Source organism: Tripterygium wilfordii, chromosome 3 (genome assembly GCF_013401445.1).
Source record: "Tripterygium wilfordii isolate XIE 37 chromosome 3, ASM1340144v1, whole genome shotgun sequence".
Lineage (NCBI taxonomy): Eukaryota > Viridiplantae > Streptophyta > Magnoliopsida > Celastrales > Celastraceae > Tripterygium > Tripterygium wilfordii.
Window position 1 is genome coordinate 8,901,284 of NC_052234.1, and position 14,508 is coordinate 8,915,791.

Sequence of the window (14,508 nt, forward strand, 5' to 3'; positions counted from 1 at the left end):
GGAGTTCATTTGGTTCACTACGTTCACAAAGAACACATATGCACAAAATTAGGTAAAACCTAGTTTTGGCGGAATTTAAGCATATGACCAAATATATATGTGATGCACTTAATTTCTCATGATTATAGTCCTAGAACATATATTAAACCTTCATGTGCATGTGGTTCAAGTTTCAAGTAATTTGGACATAAGTAAGATAAATTATGATCATTAGAAGATTAATACCCTAACTTAGTCCATGTATATTTATTTTCAAAACTTAATTTCCAGCACTATCTCAAAAATATATAGATACCAAATTCACATAGAGATATGCATAAGCCTTCATTTGTATATGCACAATTAAGATATTAAACAATTAACCAAATAACCATTTAAGCATGTTTTCTAGCATTTTAGGATATGTTCAAGTCAAGCATGCTCACACACATTTTAGTATACAATCATACACAATCATCAAAAACACAATGTTGACTAGACACTAAGTCTTGGTCCAACAGATTGTTCATCACAGTGCGGCAAGGCTGGCTTATCTGCTGGTGCTGTCTTGTGTGTTCCAAACCCAAGTCATCCAAGTCAAGGAAGCACTTGCTGCTGCATCAACCTTAAATAATAAGTTCACTATTTACTGCCCAACAATAATGTCTCTAAGGTTATTGGTTATTATATATGTTAGTCCTGTTGTTATTATGGAATAATAATTAATAATGATATTGTGACAAAAAAAAAATGCAAGATGGTTATTATCGATAAAATATATCATAATTATCTAGCAAAGTTGTAATTATTTGGTTTTTTTTTTATCTTTATTGTACGGTTTCCTTTGATTAATTTTTTTTAAATGGTCATCGATCGAATTGTTTTCATATACCCAATAACTTAGGTAAGAGACTCATAGACACTTGAGAAACCATAAAGATATATTACACAAAAAAAACGACTATACTGACAAAACACCATATTACGAACTACATCCAGATATACCCGAATAGAGTAAACAAAAAACAACTTGAACACAACGGATTACGCCTGACAAACAAACTTAAAAAACTACTTGAGCAAATGAGATATGGTATTTTAAGCAATCCTCCAATTAGATCTAGAAGTAGATTTAGATCCATATCCACTATTTATTGGCCAAAAATAATGTTTCTAAGGTTACTGGTTATTATATGTTAATAATGTTGTTGCGGAATAATAATGATGTTGTGACAAAAAAAAATGCAAAATGGTTATTATCAATTAAATATATTATAATTATCTAGCAAAGTTGTAATTATTTGATCTCTCTTTATCGTATGGTTTTCCTTTGATTAATTAAAGCCCAAGCCCAATTTTAAAGTCCACCCAAAAAGTAGATACAGATTACAGAATGATAACTAGCTCGTTTTTAGGTGGGCCAGGAGGCTCTCAGAAGAAACCCAAGCTGAAGGCCCGAAGCCCATATCAAAAGGCCCCCAAAAGTGCGAGAAAACCTGAAAAAAACCCTTAAACCCCGATACATCCTAAAACCCAGAGATTCTTCTCTCGAAATCGGAATAATCGATGACAATGAAACCGGAACTGCATCACCAGAAGCTACAAAGTACCAGAGAAGCCGAAGAAGAAGATATCTTAAACGACGATGGTACTGATATTTGTGAGCAACTCATGGTTCGTTACGCAGCCTCGGCAGCACCACAGCACCGCCACCTCCTTGCGACTGCTGCCGCCCTACGCGCGATGCTTGACTCCGAAACCCTTTCTTTTACCCCCAATTCCTACTTTCTCGCTGCCGTCAACAACCTCTCCGACGTTGAATCCCTGGACGCGACGGCGGTTTCTGCTCTGCTGTCGTTTTTGGGGATTGTGGTGCCATTGATGATCCCCAAGGAGGGGATTAAGGCAGAGAAGGCGAGGGATGCGGTGGGCGTGCTTGTAGCTGTGGTGGAGAGGGAGGGATTGGGGGTGGCTAGTGTGAAGGGTGTAGTGAAGTGTTTGGGGGCTTTGATGGTGGGGTTTTGCGATTTGGAGGATTGGGATTCCGTGGAGCTGGGGTTTCAGACGCTGCTTAAATTCTCTATTGATAAGCGTCCCAAGGTCAGAAATCAAAATCTCCATGATTAAATGTATCTCAATGTGTATAGACACTTACTACGCATGTGCATGTTTGTAGAGTGTTGATTGGACTTGATTGATGTAATGGGTAGTTGGCCGTTAGCATTGAGCTTATGACAGCATAGCTATAAGTTTAGAGACATTTTTATTAAATTATCATTAAGCGTAACCAAAATTTTATCATCTTTTTATTATCCAGATTTTAATGATGGATGTTATGGGAAATCGTGCTTATGAATCTTCTCACTTGGTTGTTTTAGGTGCGAAAATGTGCTCAAGATTGTCTAGAGAAGGTTTTTAGGTCATTTTCGAGCTCAGGCGCTATCCAGGAGGCGAGCAAATTGATACTGTCTCTGTTCAAGAGTTACATGCCTCTTGCAGTTGAAATAAGTAATATAAAGGTGTTAAATGCTTCTAGAGATGAAATGTTATCAAGAGCTGAACATTTGGAGCTCCTCCATACGCTAAATGTGGTGAAGCTTACAGTTCCCTATCTTTCTGCAAAAATCAGTTGTAAAGTTCTATCTGAGCTTCATCAGATCATGAATTCAGAGTTTTCACTAGTTACAAGGCATGTTTTCAACATTATCGGAGTGTTCTATGAGACTTCAAAAGTTGAAGGTATTATTCCAAAGGCAGATAAAATTATAGCTTCCCTTGCTGCTTACGTATTTTTGTGGGAGAAGAATCCAGCAGACACCGTCTTGGCTGCAGCAACCTTGCTAAAAAGCACTTTGGACCAAGCTCATTCTGCTGAATCAACCTCATGGTTTAAGAACATTCGTTTAGTTTGGGAAACTATTACAGGTAGGCTTCTCGATATCTAAATGATCTATCTTGGAGCATTATTTATTTTATTGGTTTTGGGGCGTGCCATCATAGTGCCATTTTGATTATGTCTATAGCGGCAAAACTTGTTATCATCTAATTCTTGGTTATAGATGCATTGGCTTCGTTTTGGAAGATAATCTCAGTCATTTTGCAATGCTGTTCTAGGTCTTCTGACTTCTGAGGCTAGCACTGCCTCGTGGGCTTCAGGTATCATGAAAGAGTTGATTGACCACCACATCGACCCAAAAGTATTCATTCCTGATGAAAACCAATCACTTGAGGATGTAAGTCAAGAGAGTGAAGGAGCGGGCATTATACAATCCATTTGCATTATCCTTGAGAACACTCTTAGCTCATGCGACGGGATTCCAAATGAGCATATTTTGGGTGTCCTTTCTGCGTTGTTTTGCAAGCTTGGTATGTAAATTTTTGTGGACTTACTGCCTCCTTTGTAGTAAGGGTATTGATGCAGTCAACTTTGCTTCACGAGATCCATCTAAATTGTTTCAATATATAAATGTTTTAGAAAAGGGAATATTTGGAACACAACTATTCCTTATGGAGATTAACATTGAGATATTGATTCTAGGCATCGGTTAGCAGCAGCCAGCCAGTCTTACCATTGATTCCTTCATTTAAATGTTTATCTTTTTGGTATTTTACGGCTTCATGCGACTGTTCTCACTGAGATGCTTTGTTGCTTATTGAATTAAGCACTCACTGGTATGTGCTACCACAAATTTGGAGCATGTATTGCTAGCAAACTGAATTTTTAGTGTGGCATTAATGCATACTAGGTATTCATTGCTGCTTAATTTTTTTTTTTCCAAAAAATAGGATATGTTTTGGGTATTCATTTGAGTTTTTCTCTTCATTATTGATTTGTCTTGACTTTGGAATAAAGGGGAACAAAAGGCAAACTTCTCCATATCCATGCTTCGGTTATATATTATTGAAAGTATGCATAGCTACAATGAAAAATGGTGTGCCTAAATATACTGATGTAACATTCTCATTTACTTAACTTTGTTTAATTTAGTGCCGATTCTTTTTGATCATTATTATGCTATGTGGTTGTAGGAAAGCTCGCCGTCATCTTTATGAAGGGTATTGTTATTAAACTTGGCGACTTGATGGATATAGCTTGTGGAAACACATCTAAAACTGCTCATGTAAGCATCTATAGAAGTTTCTTGTGATTTTCTCCATACTAACTGTTGATCTGGTGCAGAATAACTTTTATAGTAAATTAGTAATCTCCTAATATTGTTGTTGATTATGTTTTCTTCTACTGATAAATGAAAATTTTGGGGACTCTTTTTTGTCATTTTTTCCTGAAAGGAATAAAATTATGGATAACAATTTTGAGGGCTGAGAATTAACCAAAACTTTTGTATGTTGATCCATAAGTGACCTAGTTTCATGGTACAATGGGTTCTTTCTCCTCTGAGTTTTTGTGCACACATTTTTCTGAGGCAAAAGAATATATGAATGTTTTCTTTATTCGTTTTAGGCTTGTCAGACTTCTATCTTTTTAGTGGGTCTACTTGAAAATTTGATATTATTCTCACTCATGATAATCTGCAGCTTCAGAGCTGTATCGGATCAGCAGTAACTGCATTGGGTCCAGAAAGCATGCTTAACATCTTACCTATATCTCTTCACGCGGATGAGGTCACTTATTCAAACACTTGGTTAATACCAATACTAAAAGATCATATTGTTGGAGCATCACTGGGATATTACATGGAGCATATCGTGCCTCTTGCAAAATCCTTTCAGCAGGCTAGTCGTAGAGGTACATTGTTACATTCTCAATGCAATTGAGGTCCAGGCTTCAGCTTTTACGTACTCCGTTATATATTCTTTTGAAGTTTGTCTTTCAACCTACATAGTGCTTGTAGAAATCAAATGTAGGAAAATCAATATGGATAAAAATTTTAGTCAGTTTTTGGTTTTATCTAGGTGAATATATGATGTATGTGAAAGCATATACATTCTCTGTGAGGATATTTTGTTCACACATGTTGCGCACAGATGATAGAAATCGCTGATGACTTTTCATTTTCCAAGAACCCATGGTAACATAGACTGCGAATGGTCTAGAATATGAAAATTGTCATTGTATGTTAAGTATGGTTTGTTGATCTAGATTCCTTTTTTCTTAGTCCTCCATTTAGTCGCATCTGATCTCTTTGCTAACCATCCTATTAATTATTTGCCTTGTAATTTCCCGATTGATTGATAACCATAGCTGACTAGATTCAAATTTTTTGTTTTCTGTGCGTTGGGGACCTATTACATTTATGGAGCTCTTGTGATCTAAATTATCTTCACCTTCTAAGCCTGTTTGAGATCTGACAACATTTTCTGCTCTCAATTGTTATAAAACTGGGTTGTTTCATCAGTGATCGAATTCATTCCCTCTCCTGTTTGATCATTTTGTCATCTGCTTGAGTAAGATAGCATGTTTTTGCTTGGTTAGACTCAGATATGAGACATCATCCTCTCTTTCCTCTTCTACCTTTTTATCCATGGTCCAAGAGCTCCAGGCTCATATAACCATTGTTGAAGCTGCAGTTCAACCCCCTTAGCCAGGGTTTAAGAGCTCCAGCCTTATATAACCAGTTAACCACCATAAAAAAATTTGAAGTTACGGTTTAACTGCTGAAATGATAACCTAAAATTTTGCACGTGATTTTCTTCTTTATCCCTTGTATTTGCAGCTGATCCTGTAAGTTGAGCTGTTAAGTTGCATGAGTATATGTAGCTAGGATGCTTCAAAGTTCAAACTGTTCTTTTGTCTTTTCATTAATTTTTTTAAAATTCTTTATTATCTGTTGGCATATAGAAGTTGAATTCCTTAAGTTTATCCTTTTTGTTTCCTCCCTTTTTCTCATTTTTGCTGCTTTTCCAGCTAAAAAGTCAGTAATTGGTCAAGATCTGCAGGATCATGCTCATGTTCTATGGGGGCTTCTTCCTGCGTTCTGTCGCTATCCTGTTGATACTCATCAAAACTTTGGTCTTCTGGCTGAGGTTTTGGTTACTTTCCTTAGGAAGCGCTCTTTCATGCATGAAAGCGTAGCTGTTGCTTTACAGGTATTTGTTTGTCTAGCCTTTTAAAGTAATGAACAGATCCCAAAATTCTTTCCGTACTCTTTGTTGGGGTATTGGATGGGGGTTTGTTTTGAATCCACTAGTAGTTGATAACATTTGCATTGATATTGTTAGCATTTGTTACTTTGCCATTCAACCCAATAAGTTAAATTGTTGGTTTGGGACGTTTCACACCTTTTATATATATTCCAACACTCCCTCTCACGTGTGCACGTGTGGGCTGGACAACTCCGACGGCCCAACATGTCCACAATAAACGAGACCCAACACTAGGACAACAACAAACACACAAAGGTTCTCACTTGGGGAATAATAAATGGGGGTTTTATAAATTGCAGAAGCTAGGTTTGAAGCCAAGACGTCCTGCTCCAATACCATGTTAATATTTGTTACTTTGCCTTTCAACCCAATAAGTTAATTTGTTGGTTTGGGGCATTTCACTCCTTTTATATATTTGATCATTTTCATTGCTTAGGTACTGGTGAATCAAAACAGAAGTGTACTTTGTTCTGAAGCGGACAAGCCTTGTACCGATGAAATTAAAGATTCTACCTTGGAAGTCCGAATAGTCCCCTTTTATTCAAAGAAAACTGCAACCAGAAACATCAGGGCTTTGGCATCATCGTCTACCAAATTGCTTCAGGCTCTAATAAATCTATTTATTAAATCTCGTCCTGAGAAGCAATCGTATTTAAAGGTTAGCAGAATTTTGTCTCAATATGTTAGCTTTGTCTGACCGATTCTGTAACCTGCCTAGTCATTGGTTGCTTTCAGTTTCCTAAGTAATGCAGCATGTACCTTTCAAAAAAACAGTAATGCAGCATGTATGTTAAAACCTCAATCATGATGTGGCAAGATATGGCCATTGCCCACACCTATTGAGGAGCATTTGCAGTTCTTACTTTAGTCTGAAATGGCAATTACTTTTCTATGAGGGTGCGGGAGCACAGTTAGACGTATTCTGCTACATAGTAAGTAATTTATAGAGTTAAGTTCCTTCATTGCTTTGAAATTAAAACTGGAGATGTAATAGGAGCTTCCCTTAGTTGTGTGCATTTTGGTTGTCTTTCTTCTTTTTCAATCATGTGTATTGGTGCCAATGCAAACTTAGTCAATGTGGTATTATGGTAGTGGGACATATGTCTTTGACTGTCAACTTCATATGACATCAACATTCTAATTTCAGGATGCCATTGGATGTTTGGCTTCTATCACTGATTCATCTACTACAAAGAAGATCTTAACGTTACTGCTGGAAAGGTTCCAGTTCATTAATAGTAAAGGTGAATTTGAGAAGTTAGGGGGTGAAAATCCGGAGATGATTGCTAAAGCACAAGGCGACCTAAAAGCTACTCAGAAACATTCACAGAGGTGACTTAGTTTCTTGTTTTTGGGGGCAGGGGGTTGGGAAATGCATAGATACGGCAAGCTCTGTTTGTTTCTTTTCAATTATGTTATGTTAGCAAGCAAACATGTAAACCTAGTGGTAGAGTTGCAGGGGTGCAACCTGGTCACAGGATCAATTCCTTGAAAACAACCTTTCCATATATACGTGGGGGTGAGGTTTGCGTACATCCTGTCTATCCCGGGCCCCGCCCATGCGGGAGCCTTGTGCATGAGAGTCGTTTATCTTACGTTGACATGTTTGGCCTCTCAAGTGTACTTCAGTTTTTGTGACTAGTCAATGTGGTATGATGGTAGTGTGATTATAATTTTGACAAGAAGCTTCAACAACACCACAACAAACACAATTAAGCCTTAATTTTCGGACAACTCTGTAGCTAAACTATATGGTGGGGCTGAAGTAGTATTAACTTTTACCTAGACCCTTTGAACTTTGTAAAATATTTTACTGAGCTAAGCGATTTCTCTTGCTTTTCCTATTTATGAATAAGCTGATCTCACCATGTGGAAAATTTGACTTCATACAGGTGTATAATAATGAATGTGGCTTCTTCTCTAGTTGAAGGCGCCAATGAGGATCTTATTCATTTAATATATGATTTCATTGTGTACACTTTCCAGGTAATTACTCAATTGGAAACAGCGATGTGAAGAAATAATACTTTTTTTTTTGTTTATCTCACTACTGTGAACTTTTCCTATTTAGGAAACTGAAACAGTTGGCCACTGTGAAGCTTACCACTCTTTAAGTAGAATTTTAGAGGTTTGTGTTGCCATTTCCTTTATCTATTATTGTTACTTATACAAGACCTTTCATATGCCTAATCGGTGTTTCTGCGCTTAAAATTGTTAGCTATAGAAGATTTTATTTTCCTAAACTAAGTTCCAGTGCTTCTGTCTCTATTTTGTGGTGCAGGAACATGCTTGGTTTTGTGCTTTGCGATCTACAGAGCTTATTGATTTATTGCTTCGCCTAAAACCTCCAGTTGATGTCGTATCTCTTAGAAATCGATTTGCTTGTTTCCAGCCTCTCATGTTTAACTTGCTGAAGGTTGAAACCTCTCTTCCGGTCAATGACTAGCTTATTTAATTTTAGTTATCTGGCTACATATTTTTGTTCTCCATATAGGCATAGGAGCAGCTAGGCAGGTCACTTGGCAGATCATCGTGGATTAATAGTGGTCTTATAGCACTGTATATTTATAGTTGTCTCTTTTGTGTTTATTTCCTTTCTTCTGAACTCAAGATGAATGGCAGTCATCACTATAATACAAGCTTGTCATAATGGGGATGACAGTGTTGTTGATTTTTTGATTCTGACACACTGCACTGTCTTATGAACTGGCACAGTTTAGGGCATTTGCCGGGGCTTGTGTTATTTTTGCTACTCTGTCGTCCTTTTCAGGAAACTGCACCAAAATTATCTGCCGCACGTCCCTTTTTTTCCCCTCCCCTTGGTGAATGGTCACCCTTCTTTCTTAGACTCACTAATCACATTCTTAGGTCAGAATCACACTTCACACGCTATCACAAACGTTGTAACAAGCCTTTTATGATCTGGACATTCATGGAGATGCTCAAACTATATATTGGAAAGAACTGTGGACTACATAAAAAAAATTCACTTCTGAGGGGAACAGTTATTTTGAGCTTTATAATGAGACTGTTTTATAATTATTGAACAGCTACTGATATGTTTTATGTTGTTTTGTCCAGATGAGCTTGGAAGCGGAAGATACCAAGGCATTTTGCATTTTAAATGAGATTATAATTACGCTGAAGGATGTAAGGGCTGCTTAAAGAAATTTTTTGAAAGGACTGTGATACTTCTATTCTTTCTATGTGCAAGGGGATTTATTACTTCTTGATCTCTCTAGTCTGTCAATATCATATCTCTAGCATGATTTATACTTCTCATGGGAAGCTCAATATCCATTCTATGCTTGGCCTTCTTCTGTACTGTGGTTCAATGAAATTTGTTGCCTTACTTTAGAGTTCTTTAAGGTGTGATTTATGAGAATACATCAGAAAAATACATCTAATGTAATTTAATAGTTATTGTTTTTTCCTTAATTTAAGATCAATGAAAAAATCTATATTGCCAAAAACATCCAATTGTAAGGTGTTGAAATTTGTCTCAGTACGGGATCTTTTTTGTTATGAATTATATCATTTTTAGGGGTTTAACATCATGTTAATATTCTACACGTAGTGACCAGCTAGGTTCAGTTATCTGGCCAACGGGAGAGAGTGAATTTAGCAACTTCTCTAGTTGTGTGCAACAAAATCTTTGAGACAATGGTTAATATGGTTTCTCTTTTCGATTTGATGTTACTATGTTGAGCCTGCACTCTAAGTTTGGCCAATATCACTCTCCTGTTGTACTTTGAAATGGAGCACGCTGTTTTATAGTTTGTAACATTTTTTGTTTTTAATTTGTTATCATAAGCATGAATTTTAATTGTCAGAATTTTCTTATTTTTCATAAGGTTTGCCTGTTGAACATCTATGTGATGATTACGTGTTTTATGTTCTGTGTGATTTATGTAGTCGGATGACGAAGGGAGGAAAGTGGCTTATGATGTACTCATTACTATATGTCACACCTTAAAACGCTCATCAAATGTCACTTCCAATGATCCTTACCAGAAACTGATTAACATGGTAAGTGCATTGGCATTTTTCATTGAATTGGATGTATATTTTTTGATTAGCGAATATGATATCTTTATATGGAGGTTATATTTATGAGAGCTGCTCTTTTTTTGGGTTGCCTTTGCATGCCAGTCTTTTGTCTTGAATCTCCTTGGGATTAGCATCATATGAAGTGCCAATATAGGCGAAAATGATAACTTGCTAATTACTAAATCCACTGGAAGTGGCATGCATACTTTGATCCAAAGCTGTGATTTTTATGAGGGTAGGATTTCATACAAGTATGACAAGAGCGAATCAGAGTGGGAAATAAATCTCTCTTTGACTCTGAATACATTGGTGAAAAAGTTTTGGCAAGAGGTAACATCATTCAATTTTACTCAAGTACAGAAGACTCCGAAGTTCAGTACGGTATGGCCTGTAATAGGGAGCTTAGTAGAGTGCTAAGGCTTAAAATAATTTCATTCCTCTTATATTTTATTTTAAGCCTTCTGATGTAAAATTAACCCCTTTCCACTTGCCTCAGCAGCCCGACACGACGAGTTATGTGTCACTCTGTTTTGACATCACCCCATTTTGCTTTACGAAACTTCCCATCAACCTAAGTTGTTTTGATTTTTGTTTTGCATCATTCCTTCTGAAATATGCACCTATAAGTTTAACATTTTTCTATTCCAATTTCCAAATGGTTGAGAAACATTGTGGTGATATATTTGATGATGATCATTTAAACTTCTTTGCTAGTATTATACGACGGCTACTTGTTGATTATGTTTGATAACATTCAGATGATGGGATATCTTTCTGGTTCATCACCTCACATAACAAGTGGAGCAGTTTCGGCACTGTCTGTACTGGTTTACCAAGATGCAGATATTTGTCTCTGTGTGCCTGATATTGTTTCCTCTATCTTATCTTTGCTTTCAAGCAAAGCTGTTGAAGTTATTAAAGTGAGTCTTTCCACTACCACGGATTCAGATTGCTTCCCCCCTCCACCTTTTTTTTCTTTTCAAGATGTTGTATGCTAGTGAGTAAATTTTTGCACATTAAACAGGCTGCTTTGGGCTTTGTTAAAGTGTTGGTGTCTTGCTTACAAGCAAATGACCTGCAGAATATTCTGTCTGATGTTTTAAGTGGAGTCCTCCCATGGTCATCTGTATCTAGACATCATTTCAGGTCAAAGGTAAGAACATATTTGGTGATATATGTGCACATTTTGTGCATAGGGTGTTTTCATGTCTGAGATGAGTTCAAACATGAACGTACTTGTTTATCTGCAGGTGACAGTTGTAATAGAGATACTTATACGGAAGTGTGGGTTTGCTGCAGTTGAGTTTGTAACTCCTGGCAAATATAAAGGTTTTATCAAAACTGTATCGCAGGTAACTTTGTCGATTTTTATAAATATTCCTGCTTGAGTAATTACACCATATGGATGCCTCAGGCAATCAGCCATGTCACTTTGTTTAGCGTTTGGTCAAAAACTTTCCTGGGAGTGGGTAACTCGATGCACTTGAAATTACCAAATTCGAGTTTCTAATTAGCCTCTAAAATTGGCATTCTGGTGCAAATGCAGCTCCAATTATGAAATATTAGAATCTTCTGCTATCTTACTTTGACCAAATAATCATTCTGTTGTCATGGAAAGGGTCGAAAGGGAAGGGTGAAATGGTATCTACATAGGGTTTTATAGTCCAGGGTGGCAGTAGTCTGGTGACATTAAATTTCAAAGAGATTGCTTTTGTCTTGACAACCAGAATTTGGTCATGGATTACTATTTATCTATAAACTTGTCTAGCTCGTATTCTTTCTCAAAGTTGTTCTTTCTTCATCTGAGCCTTTATCCCAATCCCAAAAGTTTGAGGTCGACTACACTTTAGGCTTATTTACTCTCCAAATACTGTTATTATAACAACGAAAGGATTATGTGGGTTGCAACTCCTAGCTGAAAATGGTAATTGAAATTTTTTTAGAGCTTTCTACTTGTAGAAGTGGTTAGGGCCTTAGGGGTTTTTAATGTTTGTTGCAAAATTAGATAAAAGGCTACATTTAGGCAATTGAGAGGTCTGAAAGATTGGGCGATCAAAGAGTTGAACAAAGAGCTAGTCCTCTCTTTGGTTTTGGTACTGCTCCAAAACATTCAGAATCCAACACAAACCAGTTTGAACTGGTTGAACAACTTATTTGCCACAATCCAGTGTCAACAGACCCGCCTGTCCTTCTTCAAGTGTAGTTCTGAAGTATGAGAGAAATAAACTACATGACTGAGGCTGCAGACAATCTGCTCTTTATAAACCTTGCACCCTCTATGGTAGTCTTATGAGTGGGTTTTCACTTTTTTTTTGAATCATTATGGCAATTTATCACGTTGTCTTCTTATGGATTTGGTGACACGTAAGTAGGAAATGATCTAGAATCTTTTAGATTGCTGATTGTTTTTCCTTGTTTTGGCCACTTAAATGTATGATTAATTATTATGTTATAAATTGGTCATTTCTTTGAAAAATAAAATTATCAAGACGCGACCCAGGGCACCTAATTCGGTGGTGTTATTTCTTTAGTTTTTGTAGCCCGTATTATGATTGTTCTGTATGTCCTAAGCTGTATAATATATTATCTGTCCTGATGAAATTCACCATAAGATATGAAAAAAGTAAGTTGCTTCTTTAAATTTAGCCTGCAATGCAGAGACAGTTTTTATCATTTATGTGCAAGTTTAGTGTTTATGTTAGAACTTTAAAGAATTCTATTATGCCCCCTGTTGGTGAAGTTGTGGTGAACCATTTTTTTTCATTGATTCGCTAAAAGCATTCCCATTTGTTGTGCAAGATCACTTCATTATGTGCTGTCTTGTTACAGAATCGCCATGGCAAGTCAAGTTCAAACGAAGCTGGTACTACTGATGCAGACACAGTGCTTGAAGATTCACCTTCAGACAGGTTAGATTTCGTTGTGCCCTTGGTTTTATTCTCTTTGATCTGTCAAATGACTGCATCTTTTGCATAATCTTGAGCGGAAACTTCTTAGGTCAAAGAAGAGGAAACACAAGGAACTGGGTGCCCCACATGCTGAAGATGTTTCTATAAATCCTAGAAAGAGAAATAAGGAGAAGAAATACAATCCTGCATTTCCTAACTCAAGGGAGCCACATAAGTTTTCTGGTGATGGTAGCAATGGAAGATCAAAATGGGCTAATAAGGCTAATCATAGAAAATCATTGGATCATGAATCAGAAGATATTGGTAAGAAGAACAAAAGAGATTTCTACAAGAGCCCTTCAAGTGGTGCTAAGAGAAGGATTGGGCTGAGAAACATGAATAAGAATGGGAGTGCAGTTCATAAACCTGTATCTGCTTCCAGACTCTACAAGAAGAGACGGGTTGGTTCCGAATGATTGAAATTTTTTTGAGTAGGAATATGTGTCTCTATACTTTGCTTTTGAAAGGAGAAATTCTGCTGATAAGGTAGAGAGTTCATTTCATTCATAAGAGCAACCTCTCTAGCTTCAGAGATTTTTGTCGTGAAGTCACTTGTCATAAAAAAACTCTGGATGGGGAGGGTATAAGAAGTGGAGAATTGCCAATCTTTTGAGTAGGAGCTCGTGTGGTTCCATGGCCTTCGAAGCATTTGGAACTGATCCTGATCATCAATTTTAAGCCAAATTTAACACTCCAGGTTATTGGCACGGTAATTGAAAATCAACATTGTGCCTTCTCTTTGGGTTCATACTTTCTTTTGGAAGTTGTGGGGAGGGAGGAGGTTGATAATGTTTTTGGTGTGGTGCCTAGCTCCTTAAAATGTTACATACCTCACCAATAGAGAACTGATATGACTCCCAGTTATATATGTATAATCAATTGGATGGTGAATTTGTTTAGAACTAGTGCCGACTCTCAAGACCATCAGTTTGACTTTGTTGGATGACGTTCATGGTTAACAAATTGAGTTTTGCATCTATAGACTGGTAACTTTATGTGAGATTGGTTTAAGTGCAATTTGCTTCTAGTTTCTCTTTTTTTGTTTAAAGGTTTTTGAAAAGGGTATAAGTCCCTACGATTCATTCTATGAAAGTAAAAATTACATCTAGCATTACCTTAGTAGCAGGAATTATGAACTCAAGCTTAGGAAAATAGGCATCTGAAATCAAGAAATTTACATTAGTAGCAGGAAATACGTTGGTAGTAAGAAATTACAAACTCAAGCCTAGGGAAAATAGGCATCCGAAATCAAGAAATTTACTTTAGTAGCAAGAAATATGTTGGTAGCAAGAAATTATAAACTCAGGCCTAGGAAAATAGGTATCCGAAATCAAGAAATTTAGGGTTTAGGATAGATTTATCAAATATGATATATAAAGATATATCTAATTTGCAAGATATCAATTGATCTACACCGTCTATAACA

General features: G+C 36.7%; 1 protein-coding gene across 3 annotated transcripts; it reads left to right on the top strand.

Annotated features, from left to right (window-relative positions):
* The first annotated feature begins 1,493 nt into the window (after nucleotides 1–1,493).
* On the top strand, nucleotides 1,494–14,082 carry LOC119995013 (RRP12-like protein). Of its 3 annotated transcripts, none has more exons than XM_038841370.1 (18): nucleotides 1,494–2,079; nucleotides 2,358–2,904; nucleotides 3,094–3,345; nucleotides 4,009–4,100; nucleotides 4,516–4,726; nucleotides 5,846–6,027; nucleotides 6,521–6,742; nucleotides 7,232–7,416; nucleotides 7,977–8,070; nucleotides 8,156–8,212; nucleotides 8,366–8,518; nucleotides 9,166–9,234; nucleotides 10,000–10,113; nucleotides 10,893–11,054; nucleotides 11,159–11,287; nucleotides 11,385–11,486; nucleotides 12,964–13,043; nucleotides 13,132–14,082. In XM_038841370.1, the coding sequence occupies exons 1-18, from the start codon at nucleotides 1,546–1,548 to the stop codon at nucleotides 13,496–13,498; spliced, it is 3,552 nt and encodes a 1,183-aa protein (XP_038697298.1). In that variant the 5' UTR covers nucleotides 1,494–1,545; the 3' UTR covers nucleotides 13,499–14,082. The 3 variants fall into 3 exon arrangements, with proteins under 3 accessions (XP_038697298.1, XP_038697299.1, XP_038697300.1); XM_038841371.1 differs by having other exon boundaries at nucleotides 8,366–8,500; XM_038841372.1 differs by having other exon boundaries at nucleotides 5,870–6,027.
* The last annotated feature ends 426 nt before the right edge of the window (nucleotides 14,083–14,508 follow it).

What these genes read in the sequence shown, in the direction of transcription:
- LOC119995013 (XM_038841370.1), top strand. Translation starts at nt 1,546, where the DNA reads ATGACAATGAAACCGGAACTGCATCACCAGAAGCTACAAAGTACCAGA. An exon ending in CTTTAAGTAGAATTTTAGAG is followed by an intron (nt 8,213 to 8,365) that starts GTTTGTGTTGCC and finishes TTTGTGGTGCAG; the next exon opens with GAACATGCTTGGTTTTGTGC. An exon ending in TTATAATTACGCTGAAGGAT is followed by an intron (nt 9,235 to 9,999) that starts GTAAGGGCTGCT and finishes TGATTTATGTAG; the next exon opens with TCGGATGACGAAGGGAGGAA.